The sequence below is a fragment of the Parastagonospora nodorum genome, assembly GCF_000146915.1.
Source record: "Parastagonospora nodorum SN15 chromosome Unknown scaffold_24, whole genome shotgun sequence".
Taxonomy (NCBI): domain Eukaryota; kingdom Fungi; phylum Ascomycota; class Dothideomycetes; order Pleosporales; family Phaeosphaeriaceae; genus Parastagonospora; species Parastagonospora nodorum.
In genome coordinates, this window is record NW_001884572.1 from 98,759 (window position 1) to 111,502 (window position 12,744).

Sequence of the window (12,744 nt, forward strand, 5' to 3'; positions counted from 1 at the left end):
ATTTAGTGCGGTCAATATCGCTGCCTACTACACTCAAATTTGCCTCATGTGTTGTAGCAAGAGGAGGCATACCTACTCCACAGAGAAGTTTGTCTACGCTTCCTCTAGGTGTTCAAATCGACCACACAACTCAAACCCTGGATCACGAGACAGCAGCACTAAATGGCGTCTTACTATATCATTCATCTCGGACACGGATTGTTTTCATGGATCATGATGGCGAGGGCCTTATTCAGTTGACCCAGAGTCAGAGAATTAAAAGGTGCTCTTCTTTCGCTGTATTCGGGACAAACTCAGCACGTTCCAATAGTCTCAAGCGCTTTCATACAGTTAAAGACAAACGAGCCCAAGTAGCAGAGCCAGTAGAGGTACCTTTCATCGGCCTCTTTCGTTCTAGTTCCCTTGAAAGCGCATATTTCTAGCAATCCATACACCTGCTGCAAGCCGCAAAGTCAAGCATCCGAAAGACAGCTGGAGCAAGACACCGGTTCCGTCGGGACAAGGCATTTTTGAATGGTCACGCGTCTTTGATGCGTAGAGCATATCCTGAGGTACACTGCGACTTTTGTAAAAGAGTGTTCGAGGGTAGCGATCAGAAGCGCAAACTGGCCAGGCATAAACGTAAAGTCCACGCCTGCCCTGCTCCAAGCTCGGGACGGGACCCAAAAGTATCTCAATAAGCCCAGGCAGTGTGGTGGACCATAGGTCCTCATAAAAGCCGTATATACACAGATTTAAGCCACCTGCTTCACCATCGCTCATTGTTCAGTCAAGTCTTCTTACCGATGCATTGGCCGGGATCACAGACATCGGGTTGTGAGAATTCCCTCGTTAAACAGTTCAAAATCCTATGGCCTTAGTGCATTTTAAGCACGCGGGAGCACTGCACAGAGTGGTTAATTTGATAGATAGATAACTAGACCCTTTTGCAATTGATTTTGGTTCTCACATTCGTCCCAGCATGTAAAGCCATCATCATATCACCTTCACCGTCCGCTAGTTTGTATCTACGACGTGCAAAAGAAATGACATAGAGATGAGACAGGAGGAATGAATACAAAAGGAAACTTTTTAGGCTGTCTGGAACTGTATCTGTTCGACTTGCGCTGCTGGAGCTTTGGCTGCGGCAAGAATGGTTTGGCGGGTTGTTTTTTGGGCTGGTTGAGACTGCATGTAAGTAGAAGCTGTATTATGGCTTGCAGATGCTGCGTTCTGAGTCATCTGAGTATTCGTTGTCGAATTCTGTACTGCTGGAGCTTGAGCCGCCACAGTCTGCGGCACCATGGCTTGCGGAGTTAGTGCAGATGTATTCGGTCCCGAAACTGTTGGTGTTTGAGGTTGTAAGGAAGGTGGAGCCAGACTTGCGGGTGCTGACGTTTGGGTCGCCTCAAGGCTTTGTACGGCTGAGCTAGTACCTGTTGCTTGCTTTTGCTTTTCCATTGCGGCTCTCAATTGGTTTTCGACAGATTCGTGTTCGTTCAGAATGGCATAACGCATGGCTGTGCGGTCTTTGTCCTTCGCGTTCTCCGCGAAGATATCAGCCCCATGATCAATCAAAAGCTGCACCGATGTGTTGTTCCCCTCCTTTGCGGCCAGCATCAGTATCGTCATATTCTCCGATAACCTAACCTCCAGATCGACACCGCCATCTATAAGGACCTTCATAGTCTTCTTGTGTTTTCCTTCGTACGCCAACATCAAGGCTGTTTTGTTCTTAGCATCTTTTGCGTCTTTGTCGATATTCTTTGTCGAGAGTAATTCCTTTACTATTGTATGCAGCCCCCGATCTGCAGCCAGGGAAAGAGCTGTTCGCTTGTCAAGCGTTCTTGCATGATTGGGCTCTATTTTCGGGTGTCCCGATAGCATCCAGACGACTCTCCTATGTCCCTCTTTTGCTGCCCACGATAGTGCTGTTTCGTGCTCATTGTCTTTCTTATTCACGTCAACGCCACTGAATCGATTCAACTGAAGTAGCGGGCCGACCACATTATCATGTCCCTTGCTTGCAGCCCACGATAGGGGTGTTCTGCCATCATTGTCTGCATCATCTGTTGAGGGTGTACGACTGTAGATCAGCAGCTTGACTACTTTGTCATGCCCATTCTTTGCAGCATACAATATTGGCGCCTGGTTAGTCTTATCTTTGATGTTCGCGATAGGTCCTGGATCTGGCTCAGTGTTTGAATCATTGTTTGACGCCGAACGTGAATGTTGTGATCTTTTGTCCCCGTCCAGCAGCATAGCTACCACCTTTTCGTGCCCATGCTCAGCTGCCCATGAGAGAGGTGTGCGGCCAGAGTCGTCGACTGTTCTAATCTCGGCTTTTCTCTTGAGTAACAGCTCCGTAGCCTTCACATGGCCGGCTCCGGCTGCCCACGATAGGGGCGTGCGTTTGTTCTCGTCTGCATGAGCCAGGCATGTCTTGTCTTTGGCAAGGATTTTCTTCATAATCTCGACATGCTCTCTTTTCCCTTTGGCTGCAGCACGAAGAAACGGTGTTCTCTTCTTGTTGTCGACATCGCCCTGAACATCCAACCTATCCTGTGCGAGAAGCATCTTTACAACGTCCTTGTGTCCATTTGACGAAGCCCATGAAAGGGGAGTGCGACCGCACTTGTCCTTAGAGTTCACGTCTGCTCCTCCCTCCATCAAGATCCTGGCAACTGTTGCGAATCCATTTGCCGCTGCCCATGATAAAGCGGTCCAACCTTCTTCATCTGCTGCATGCTTATTTGCATCTTCCCTTGCAAGTAGATATTTGACAACTTTCTTATGTCCTCGGCCCGCCGCCCAAGACAGTGCAGTACGATCACGCTCATCTACGTCGCCAGGATCAAATTTTCCCTCGTTTATCAGGAGTTGCACGACTTCGATGTGCCCGTTGCCTGCAGCGAGACACAGTGGAGGTCGAGTCATATGCCAGTTTTGGGTAACCACAATTCCATCTTGGAGCAAAGCTCTCACAGTGTTTGCGTCTCCGCTTGATGCAGCTGCTTGGAAATCCATGTCTTAAAAATTTGCGATGGATGATTGATGTAGGGATCAAGTAAGATGAGAATGGTTCTGTCAGCTTAATAGACATCGAATGTTGGAAGAACGTTGCGAGTAAGGCTGAATGGAATGTGGAGACATTCCCGTCTTCTTATACATTTATAGAAGGCTGAGTCACGTGGAGTGATACCCGGCCACTCCGGAGCTCCTGCTCGCTTCTAGACCCCACGCCATGGAGTTATCTCCGGAAGCATTGTAGGTGAATTGGCATATCTACATCACTTTGGATGCGAAGTCAATCTGTACTAATTGGCTACGTGATTCAAGAATTGAACTGCAGGAACACCACCAACACGGCCGAGTATGCTGCTGTGGCTGCTAGCGCCTCGTACAAACGGGATCGAGTAACAGCGAGTACTACGAAGAAGATCACAATGAAACTTGAGATGACCGCAAGCCGATACAAGATCGGCTTCACGGCATTCAGTATCCAAAGAGGACCAATCAACATCGCTAGACCGACGATGGAAATAACCACGGATGAGACCTTCTCCATTCTTTGGTCATTTGGCCAGACCGTGTCCTCGTTCCTGAGGGACACGATGTTTTTTGGCGCTTCCCTGGAGAACCAGTACCTTAACCAAGGAATACCGTTACGATTGAAACGACCGCCGCCAAATGCAACTCTTTCCAAGAAATTGCGACCCGGGGATTTCATCTTGGGGTGGATTGAGATCAAGTCATCGTCGTGGTCAATATACTCGGCTTCCTTTATGTCGATGGCTGTTGGTCTGATTATCCTAAGCCAACGACGTACGAGCGAGATATCGTCCGCTTTGCAGGGTCCACGAGAGACAAGTTGCGAATAGCCATTGAGGAATGAATCTTTGTAAATGTCAGTAGAAGCTATGGATATGTCGCGCAAATGGAAAATAACATACTGTATGTCGCGAGCTTCTCAGGAAGTGTTCTTCTCACTAATTCAAGTCGATCGTCTTTGACATTGGAGAAAGGCTGGAAGGTGCCGTTGTGAATATCATCTGTTCCACGATCGCTGTAAAACTTATCCAGATGATCCAATCGCTCTTCTAGTTGCACGATTTCATTCTGGAGTGATAAGGCAACTCGCGCATTCAAGGTACCAAACCGGCGAATGACGAAGAACGACGGATCGGACGCGACCCATCTAGAGAAGACTTTATAGCCAATGTACTTCCATGGCTTTTCCTTCTCTTCGTCAGGACTGACGTTTTCTGCGCTCGAGGGGCGATGTGGACTGTCCATGATTTTCTTTGTCGTGATTGTACTTGTCTTGAGTGGACTGCACTCCTTTAGATAGCAGATAACAATTTTCATGCATCCTACCTTCAGTTGTACGGACTATGATACGGAAACAAGCGGTGGAATCGATGTGCGGCTGAGCACAAGTATTGGATTCGATGTTTTTGCAGTACCGCATGCGCCACATCAATGTACACCCGCCTGATTGGCAGGCTAATATGAATGCTATCATCAGCTTGAACACTGTGGGTTGCACCACCTGTACGTAGGCGCGAAGGACCAATTGTTTTCCGCCACATAGCGCCGATCGCATGTGGTGTGGTGATGCCTCAGTGTATTGGGTGATGAGCGCCTGAGGCCACCTTGTGATTGAACGCCGCCATACGGGTGCTAGGCAGCAATTCAGCCTGATCACTCCTGTCTGCGGGAGTGAGGTTCATCAAAATGCAAGCCGTACATAGATATAACGAAGATCTTGGAGGTGTCACTGCTCAATGCGGAACTCCGAAATAGCCTCTTGCCACAGCATTGAAGTTAAATGAATGAGCTGAATCTGACATGATAGTCTTTTCTTGTCGAAAGGGGCGACCGATGGTACACGAAAAAGTGAAGGCGGTGCAGCCGTGTAGGGGGCGCAGCGCAATCCAGAAAGGGCCACCTTCTGTTTGTGTCGTCCTATCGCTGATTGCCACCGCCAAATGCAATCATGCGCTACGCACCTGTCGCAATCTCAGCCTCGTGTCTTAGCTGCCTATAGGTGCCATCTCATCCACGCACAGGCGAAGTGAAGTGTGTCATAGCATTCAAAGAGGCGTGGAGTCTTTGGAGTGGAGCATAGCTTTTACATACCCACCCTGCGTTGTTCGGAGCCCCCCTGAATCGAAGAAAATAGATCCATCAGGAGGTCACACAGGTAACGCACGCTGCACTGGTCCGGTGGCGTGAGTTTAAAGTGATCCCTTCGCATCCGACAGTCCACCTGCATCATTCCGACATCACCACCCACTTCAAACGATCCTTCCACCGCAATCAACAAAACTTCAATATGGCAGTTGTCATCAAGCCTACAGAGAATAGAGCAGTGATGGCCAAACCACCTCCTAAAAAGCTCGACGCGGACGCCGGAGAAAGGGTTCGCAAAGAAGAACAAACTCAGTGGTCCGGTGAGTGCTTTACACCCGCCTTTTCGCTGTTTCGACTGCTCACTTACTATTCGAGCACAGTTAGGGATCCTTTCTCCTCGATAACGTTTATAAGAAATTTGGGAAAGCGTTGGAAGAACATGGCAAAGCAATGAAGATATTGCTTACCAGTGCAGTCTCGCCACAACACATAGCTTCGGCTTTTTCGATCGTCCTTACTACCACGATCAACCGTCATGAACTTCCACATCGCTTTAAACTCACCGTTCGCTCTTTGGGATAATCGAGCCAGTTATGCAGATTTGTTTTTGGAGTTATACAAATGTTGGAGTTATACAAATTCTGAAGTTGGAAATCCCATGGAGAGATAGCGTTAGCTGGCAGACTGTCAAAGTTGATATGTCTAATTTCCCCCATGGGTCCATCACGAATCAAGGTCGAACACCGTTCTGTACGTTTTAGCGGGACCAGCAAATTGTACATTATGGCGCGCTTAGCAAATGCTAGCGGGAAAGGAACGGAGCGTCGTGTTGGAGCCCATGTTTAGGCTACTCACCCCCTATAGATCTCCATGTCACCCGAAGTTATTACAGCTCCCTCATATTAAGCTTATGCTGCGCGAAAATGTTTACCAATGTCATCAAGGTCGACCGCATCTAAGGCAAAACGACTGCCGTTACTCAGCCTTCAATAACCAGTGCGCTGCATAGCTGTTCAAATCCACTGCTCCAAAGTGGAGATTGGAATCTTCACCTACGAATACTCTGCTCTACATTATCGTTCAAGCTTTATAGGTTAGAAGGAGAGCTAGGGTGTTGTTAGCGATGCTAACATTTAGAGCACATTTCTATTGCTCGCCATGAATACCACAAACACCTTTCACTTGCACTATCATGTCGTTTTGTTTCACGAGGCGGCGCTTTCTTTAGTAGAGATGCACTCGCAGCTGTTTCATAGCAGCTCGTATTGCCCTGTTAAACGAAAGAGAGAGAGAGACCGTGGAGAAGGAAGCACGACATGTCATGTTCGTAGTCAAAATTGTGTACCAAACCAATTCCCAATGAACAAAGTCTCAGTGGAGGTGTCCGCGATCACGAAGCCAACAACAAGATCAGAAATACAAGGCATATAGCACTAACGGCTCTCATAAATCCCATAAATGGCCCTCCGCATACCATCGACATAGTGACTCAAAGATCGTGCTGGTACGAAAAGTGCACATCACTGATCATGCACGTATTAAAGGTGTCACTGCTTTGACTAAATGTCACCGAACTTTAAATTCGTTCATGACCTAGCTGACACAACGAAGTCATCAGCCCCAGATCCCTGCTGGCACCGTCGTTGCACCGTCCGTCCTCTCCAACTCACCCTTTCCCAGCTCTACTGCCGCCGTCATCGCCCTCACGACCTTGACCATAACATCTTGCATATGTTTTTGCAGCACCATGCCACCATACATACCCTCCAAATCATCTCCCAGATCTTCGTTCGCCGTGGGAAACACACCCGCTGCCCTTCCATGCAACCGTTCATTCGCCGCAAACTGCAGCACGGCAGCGACAACCCGATCCATCGGCGCGAAACCAATAATGCCGAGCAGCTGACCGGCTTCACTGGCGCGGAATGCGGTATTCTGAGTCATGGCGGTCTCGATGTACCATGGCGCGACGAGATTGATGCGGACGGCGGGAGTTTCGCGGGATGCGCGATCGCGAACACCATAGAAGAGGCCACGGACACCGAACTTGGAGATGCTGTATGTGCTGCTGGAGGGATAGCCAACGTAGCCTGCAAGCGAGGAGATGAGCACGATGCTCGGCTTATAGGTATCTGAAGCATCACGCGGGAGACGGAAGTAGTGCATCGCGAGGTAGCAGGTGTTGTAGACAGCTTGCACATTGATCTCGCACCCAGTGTATGAGGGCTGTGGAGGCGGTGGCCCTTCGAGAGAGGCCGGACTTGCTGACGCCATGTCGAAAAGGTTCTTCTCACTCATGATGCCGGCGTTGGGAATGACTAAGTCGATCCTCCCACCTCCGAAAGTGATTGCTCGCTTGTACATTTCGACCTGAGCGGCGTAGGATCGCACGTCGCAGTGCACAAATTGAACTCCGAGACCCGCCGATGATAGGTCTTTTGCCGCTGCCTGGCCGCTGGCTTCATTGAGGTCCGATATGGTGACCAGAGCGCCGGCTTCGGCGATCTTCCGTGCGCATGCGAGGCCAATGCCCGCTGCACCGCCAGTGACAAGGACTGAGCGACCTCTGAGGCTCGAGACATCGAGCCGTGGCTCATTGAATGTGATGGGAATAGTTGCAGGGGCAGCCATTTTAGCGTTGTTTGTGTTGTTGGCAAGTGTCTAAGAGTGTTGGGCTGAGCTTCGCTGCTGCTGCTTCCATGAACCAAGGCTATGGTGTATCGAAAGATATGTTTACAAGGAAGTCTCCAGTATTACACAGAACAAACACCTTCGAGCAGTTATCCGATGCAGGCTTGGCTATACATACAATAAGATCCGTTGCCCTCTCTGGTCTTAGGTTGGTGCATTATAGTTTCATACTAGAGGACCCAAGAGCGAAGATGCGGGGACCTACAACCGAGTCAGCTCAGACGGCGGCAGAGCTGTACGCCGCCTGCTGAAGATCATGCCCTTATCGCTCGTATACATATGTACACTCTCAGCTGAGGGAGGCGCTTCGCCTACAACCAATGAAGGATGAGCCAGTAGATGCGGGGTAAGGGTCGCGATACCCGAAGGTGGTCAACATAGTGCCACGAGAGTGTCGACCGATTAGAGCATTCAAGGCTATAGCCAGGAACGTAAAGCAAAGTGTCGCTGAAAAGTGGTGGGAGGAAGTCTCAGTTGCGCCTCTTCGTCGCGCTTCAATGACTCCATGGAAAATTCTCGCGTAGTTCACACGGGACCAAACTCGAAACAGCGTCTTTCGCGTGTTGGACTTTGTTTGAAACTTTTCATCCCACTGTAAATGACCAGTTCCATTCTTTCAATACCTCCTCCCAGTCTTTGCGTTGCCCACATTCTTGCCTCGAGCGCCAAACTTCCTTCAGCACCTTTTGCACCATACCAACATTTTCGTATCGATTTCTTCCTTGGATACTTTCAAGTCGCTTAGTGCACATATCCGTAGCTTGTGGGTCATTCAATTCTGCACCGGCCAAGAACATCGGGTAAAGCAAACTGGACTCAGCCGGACTTCCAGGTGGTATGCGAGCGATGAATTCCATAGCGCGCGAAGCGCAACCAGGTATACGTGAGGTATGTGCTGGGGAGTTACGGTAGAGCTGGATAAGTGCAGCTAAGCGGTACGCTTCAGCCAGTGCGATCAGGTCGAGGGCTATGGTGATGTCAACGCCGAGACTGAATGGACTATCGTACGTCCAGGTCATGATGCCACTTTCGATAGACTGGAATGAGGCTTCGGTGATTTGTGGAAACGCTGAATTGCTCGACGTAACGTATTGAATTCTAGCGATGAGGTCGCATAGCTGGTACGAAATCCCCATTAGCGGATCTATGGTCGTCATGGGCATCAGTGCGCTGGTGATGGAGGCCAGGTCTTGTTCGACAGAAGAGCTCGATGGTGTTTGACCTACCCGAGCCATAAGTGAAGCTGATGCGAAATGGTAGGTGAAGTGTCGGTGCAAAGAATCCACCTCAACGCAGTCGGCTATGCTTTGCTCGAGAGGTATACTGTTCAGCAGTCTTTGAGCAGACTTCAGCTGTGATATCCATCGCGTGGAAGTGCTTCCGTTCAGTGCCTCCAGACCGACAAGTATCAGGATGATGGCAATGACCTGGTACGTATCCCGCAGTTCTCCCGATTCGGAGATTCTCTCTTTGATGAATGCATAGCAGCGGTTTTCGTGCTTCCTCGATACTGCTTTGAGATGTGCAGAGCGATCTGTATCCACTACGCGACGAGCTAGCTGGGCGGATGAGATGGCCAAAATGACATCGAGCATGCCGTTGATTTGGAAGGCCCATGGCATATAAAGTGATGTGTAGTAATTGGTTGCGCTCGTCGCGACTGATATACTTGGTATGTATGCTTCGACATAATACTGAAGGATGTGCTTCTGCTCAGAGGCTGTGTCGAGGTCACACGGCAGGATGTCCCAATAGTCGAGAGTGGAGTGCAAAGGTCCCGTGACCCGAAGGTCCGAACTGGGCTCAGTCGCACTCGAGCTCGAACTAGAACTGGAAGACGACTCGACGACGATCTTTCGCTGAGGTTGCCACTCGCATGCCAGATTCAGGCGTGCGCAGTTCGCACACTGCGGATGGTTGCTATCGCATCGCTTGCGCCTCGTCCGACATGTCAAGCACCCCGTTCTGGATCGTGGCGCAAATTTCCGTTGGCGCGGCTTGGAATCAGCCATGATCTATATCTTCGAACTCGCGACGGAAAGGCGGCTCGGATAGTCACCGAATGTGTTTGACTGCGTGCATAGTCTTAGTATGGCTATTGGGGAGGATGTCGATGTTGAGTCAATCGGAGGACGGTGTGGTTAGGCGCGATAGGCCTAAAGAGGGGCCCGACATCGCGCCTTGCTCGATGCGAGGCCACCGCCGGTACACCCGTCCGTCTTCGTCTTCCCCTTAACACTCCAAACAGCAATACGATAGAACGATGGATCAAGTCGCTCGAGAAGGCGTTCTTGGATTATGCGGCGCAGATGTAGAGAATATGACAGTCTCGCAATCAACGAGCGTTGCGACTCCACGTGCGTAGACGGTTCCTGGACACCCTGGTCGTCCCAAGCCCATATAGGAAGCATAACCATGGCCAATCTCCGAGGCCTCTTTTCCACCACTGGGCGCAATGGAGATCATCACAAGAGCTTCTGGTATAAGACGAGCAATGGCAATGATAATCTATCGATAGTAGAGACGCAAGCCTACGAGCAAGACACTCTTTGAAAACCTCTGCACGATGCATCCTTTCACCAACCTTCTGGCAGCGGCGGGAGCCATCGGTGGTGTTGTGGCGCAGGACTTCAATGTTCTGCGACAAGTTGGAGGCAACGGACAGTGGTTCCCTGGTAAATGGCCCAATCCAGTATATTCTCACTCCCTAATTGACCATGTGTAGGACCACAAGTGACTGGTATCTCTCCTGACGTGCCTGAAGGCTGCCAGATTGAGCTATCTGCTTTCTTCTCCCGCCATGGAAGTCGTTACCCTGACACTGGTGCATACAATGGATGGGTTGATATCCAGAAGCGCCTCGAGGCAGCCTCGTTCACTGTGAATGATGAGAAATTCGAGTTTCTCAAGACATGGAAGCCTGTCCTGTCAGACCCAGAGAGCCAAATCGCCCAAATTTCGGCTACTGGTGTCAAAGAGCTTCGTGAAATGGGCAAGACGTGGCGTCAACGTTACTCCGACTTGTACCAAGAGAACAGTCCATTCACCATGTGGGCCAACTACTACAAGTCGAGTCCTCGTGTGCGCGATAGTGCCCGTTACTTCGCGCAAGGTTTTGTGGGAGATAACGCCGCAAATCTCACCACCATCTACGCACTCAACGCCAGTGACCCAAGGGCTTGGATGAACTCCCTTGCCCCTAGCGATCTTTGCAAGGCCTACAACGATGAGGGTGGCAGCCCTTTCAAAGATGTATGGGACGCCATTTACGTGCCACCGATCCAAGCCAGGATCAATGCAAAGGTCCAAGGGTTCAACTTCACCGCCGGAGATGTGCAACAGATCCCATATCTATGTGGTTTTGAGACACAAATCACAGAGAGCCGAAGCCCCTTTTGCGACTTGCTCACCCAGGAGGAGATTGACAACTACGAGTATGCCCAGGACTTGCGCTACTGGTACGGAACTGGCCTTGGCTCTGATATCGAGAAGTACCAGATGCTCCCGGTTCTTGACATGGTAGCGCAACGCTTCATCGATGGACCCAACGCTGTCTACCAGAACGGCAATACGACCTTCATTCCCCCCAAGGTCATGGCATCCTTCTCGAACGATGGGCAAATCAACCAGCTCATTTCTATGCTTGGCGTCTTCGACGACCAGCCCCAACTTCCTGGTGACATGCTTCTTGCCAATAGGACCTTCCGATCAAGTCGCCTTACTCCCATGCGTGGTACTGTCGCGTTTGAGCGTCTTTCGTGTCCTGTTGACCCCTTTGAGACTTCCTGTGGTTACACTGGCGCCCCCACGAAGGATGTGTATATGCGCATACTGCTGAACGATGTCGTATACCCAGTTGTTGGCTGCACCAGCGGTCCAGGTTCTTCGTGCCCTCTCATGGAGTACCAAGGCCTCATCCGCAACAAGTTCGTCGAAGCTGGAAGTTTCGCAACACTTTGCAATGACACTACACCAGCTTACTCAAGCACGCGTAGCGCGAACTTTTACATGGACAACACTCTGCCATTCGCAAGCGTGGTGAGGCCGTAGGCCTGATGTGCGCACTCACTATTGAATGTTAGCCTATAATAGCATAATGTAATCAGTACCTCCTACATCGATTGTCATTCGTATTCTGTTGACGCAAGTTGCACGGCTGCTAGACTGTCTGTTTCCACTTTCGACCTTCTTTCAACTGCCGAAGAATCAGCACATGGTTACCGAAAAAAAATTGGTCGTTATGTTGTAGTCATCGTATCGGCGCCTCTTCGTGTCGCCAATTACATGTGTAGGGCGCTCTCAATCGCATTGATGAGTAACGCGCTCCAGATCGCCCTCGCACGTACCCGCGTCAACTCGCAGGGCGCAAGGCGTGAGATGTCGTGCGAAAATTATCCCCACCCCATAAATCCGGAACTACTATTTGGTTGGCCATGACATAGCTTTAGTCCGCTCGATAAAATGACTCGTGCGTCAACATCAAGCTGACCATTTTCCGCCGGAAACCCTCTTGGGGCGCGATGTGGCTGCTGGCCAAGCATCCCAATTGGTCACTTCTTGCGCCATGTTGGCGGTGCCGTAAACAGCACTAGCGCCATGAGAGTGCTTTTTGACATGTAAGGCGTGTTTCAACGTTGCGCATTTGTAAGAATAAGGCGTGTTAGTGGAGATGGCTAGTTGGGAGTCACAAACCATGGGTGGAAGTAAGTGACTAAGTGAAAGTATATAAATGATGATGATGGACGATCTGCATGTAAAAGCGTCATTCAATCGAAGATCATTGTGTTCAGCTCGGCTCATCATCCGACGACTAGTAGCAGCACTTCCCCAGCTCAGCTGCACGACTACCTGCATACCCACCTAGCCCAGACTCCACAAAACCTGCTGCATACCGATCCTTTTCAAGCAATAAGATGTCCGGAAACGGCCTGCAATCAT

At 50.1% G+C, this 12,744-nt stretch overlaps 7 protein-coding genes across 7 annotated transcripts; 3 read left to right on the top strand and 4 right to left on the bottom strand.

Annotated features, from left to right (window-relative positions):
- Nucleotides 1-1,071: 1,071 nt before the first annotated feature.
- SNOG_12834 (hypothetical protein) lies at nt 1,072-3,006 on the bottom strand (the record flags this gene model as incomplete). The annotated part of the gene is made up of 2 exons (XM_001803000.1): nt 1,072-1,121; nt 1,416-3,006. 2 exons carry the CDS (start codon nt 3,004-3,006, stop codon nt 1,072-1,074), a joined length of 1,641 nt encoding a protein of 546 aa, XP_001803052.1.
- A 307-nt stretch (nt 3,007-3,313) lies between these two features.
- On the bottom strand, nt 3,314-4,275 carry SNOG_12835 (hypothetical protein; the record flags this gene model as incomplete). Its single annotated transcript, XM_001803001.1, has 2 exons — nt 3,314-3,876; nt 3,933-4,275. 2 exons carry the CDS (start codon nt 4,273-4,275, stop codon nt 3,314-3,316), a joined length of 906 nt encoding a protein of 301 aa, XP_001803053.1.
- A 1,042-nt stretch (nt 4,276-5,317) lies between these two features.
- Nucleotides 5,318-6,056, top strand: SNOG_12836 (hypothetical protein; the record flags this gene model as incomplete). Its single annotated transcript, XM_001803002.1, has 2 exons — nt 5,318-5,435; nt 5,496-6,056. 2 exons carry the CDS (start codon nt 5,318-5,320, stop codon nt 5,567-5,569), a joined length of 192 nt encoding a protein of 63 aa, XP_001803054.1. The 3' UTR covers nt 5,570-6,056.
- A 662-nt stretch (nt 6,057-6,718) lies between these two features.
- On the bottom strand, nt 6,719-7,746 carry SNOG_12837 (hypothetical protein; the record flags this gene model as incomplete). The annotated part of the gene is made up of 1 exon (XM_001803003.1): nt 6,719-7,746. One exon carries the CDS (start codon nt 7,744-7,746, stop codon nt 6,730-6,732), a length of 1,017 nt encoding a protein of 338 aa, XP_001803055.1. The 3' UTR covers nt 6,719-6,729.
- Nucleotides 7,747-8,390: 644 nt separating this feature from the next.
- SNOG_12838 (hypothetical protein) lies at nt 8,391-9,818 on the bottom strand (the record flags this gene model as incomplete). Its single annotated transcript, XM_001803004.1, has 1 exon — nt 8,391-9,818. The coding sequence occupies one exon, from the start codon at nt 9,816-9,818 to the stop codon at nt 8,391-8,393; it is 1,428 nt and encodes a 475-aa protein (XP_001803056.1).
- Nucleotides 9,819-9,897: 79 nt separating this feature from the next.
- On the top strand, nt 9,898-10,121 carry SNOG_12839 (hypothetical protein; the record flags this gene model as incomplete). The annotated part of the gene is made up of 2 exons (XM_001803005.1): nt 9,898-9,941; nt 10,055-10,121. 2 exons carry the CDS (start codon nt 9,898-9,900, stop codon nt 10,119-10,121), a joined length of 111 nt encoding a protein of 36 aa, XP_001803057.1.
- A 251-nt stretch (nt 10,122-10,372) lies between these two features.
- SNOG_12840 (hypothetical protein) lies at nt 10,373-11,920 on the top strand (the record flags this gene model as incomplete). Its single annotated transcript, XM_001803006.1, has 2 exons — nt 10,373-10,481; nt 10,532-11,920. The coding sequence occupies 2 exons, from the start codon at nt 10,373-10,375 to the stop codon at nt 11,854-11,856; spliced, it is 1,434 nt and encodes a 477-aa protein (XP_001803058.1). The 3' UTR covers nt 11,857-11,920.
- Between the last annotated feature and the right edge of the window lie 824 nt (nt 11,921-12,744).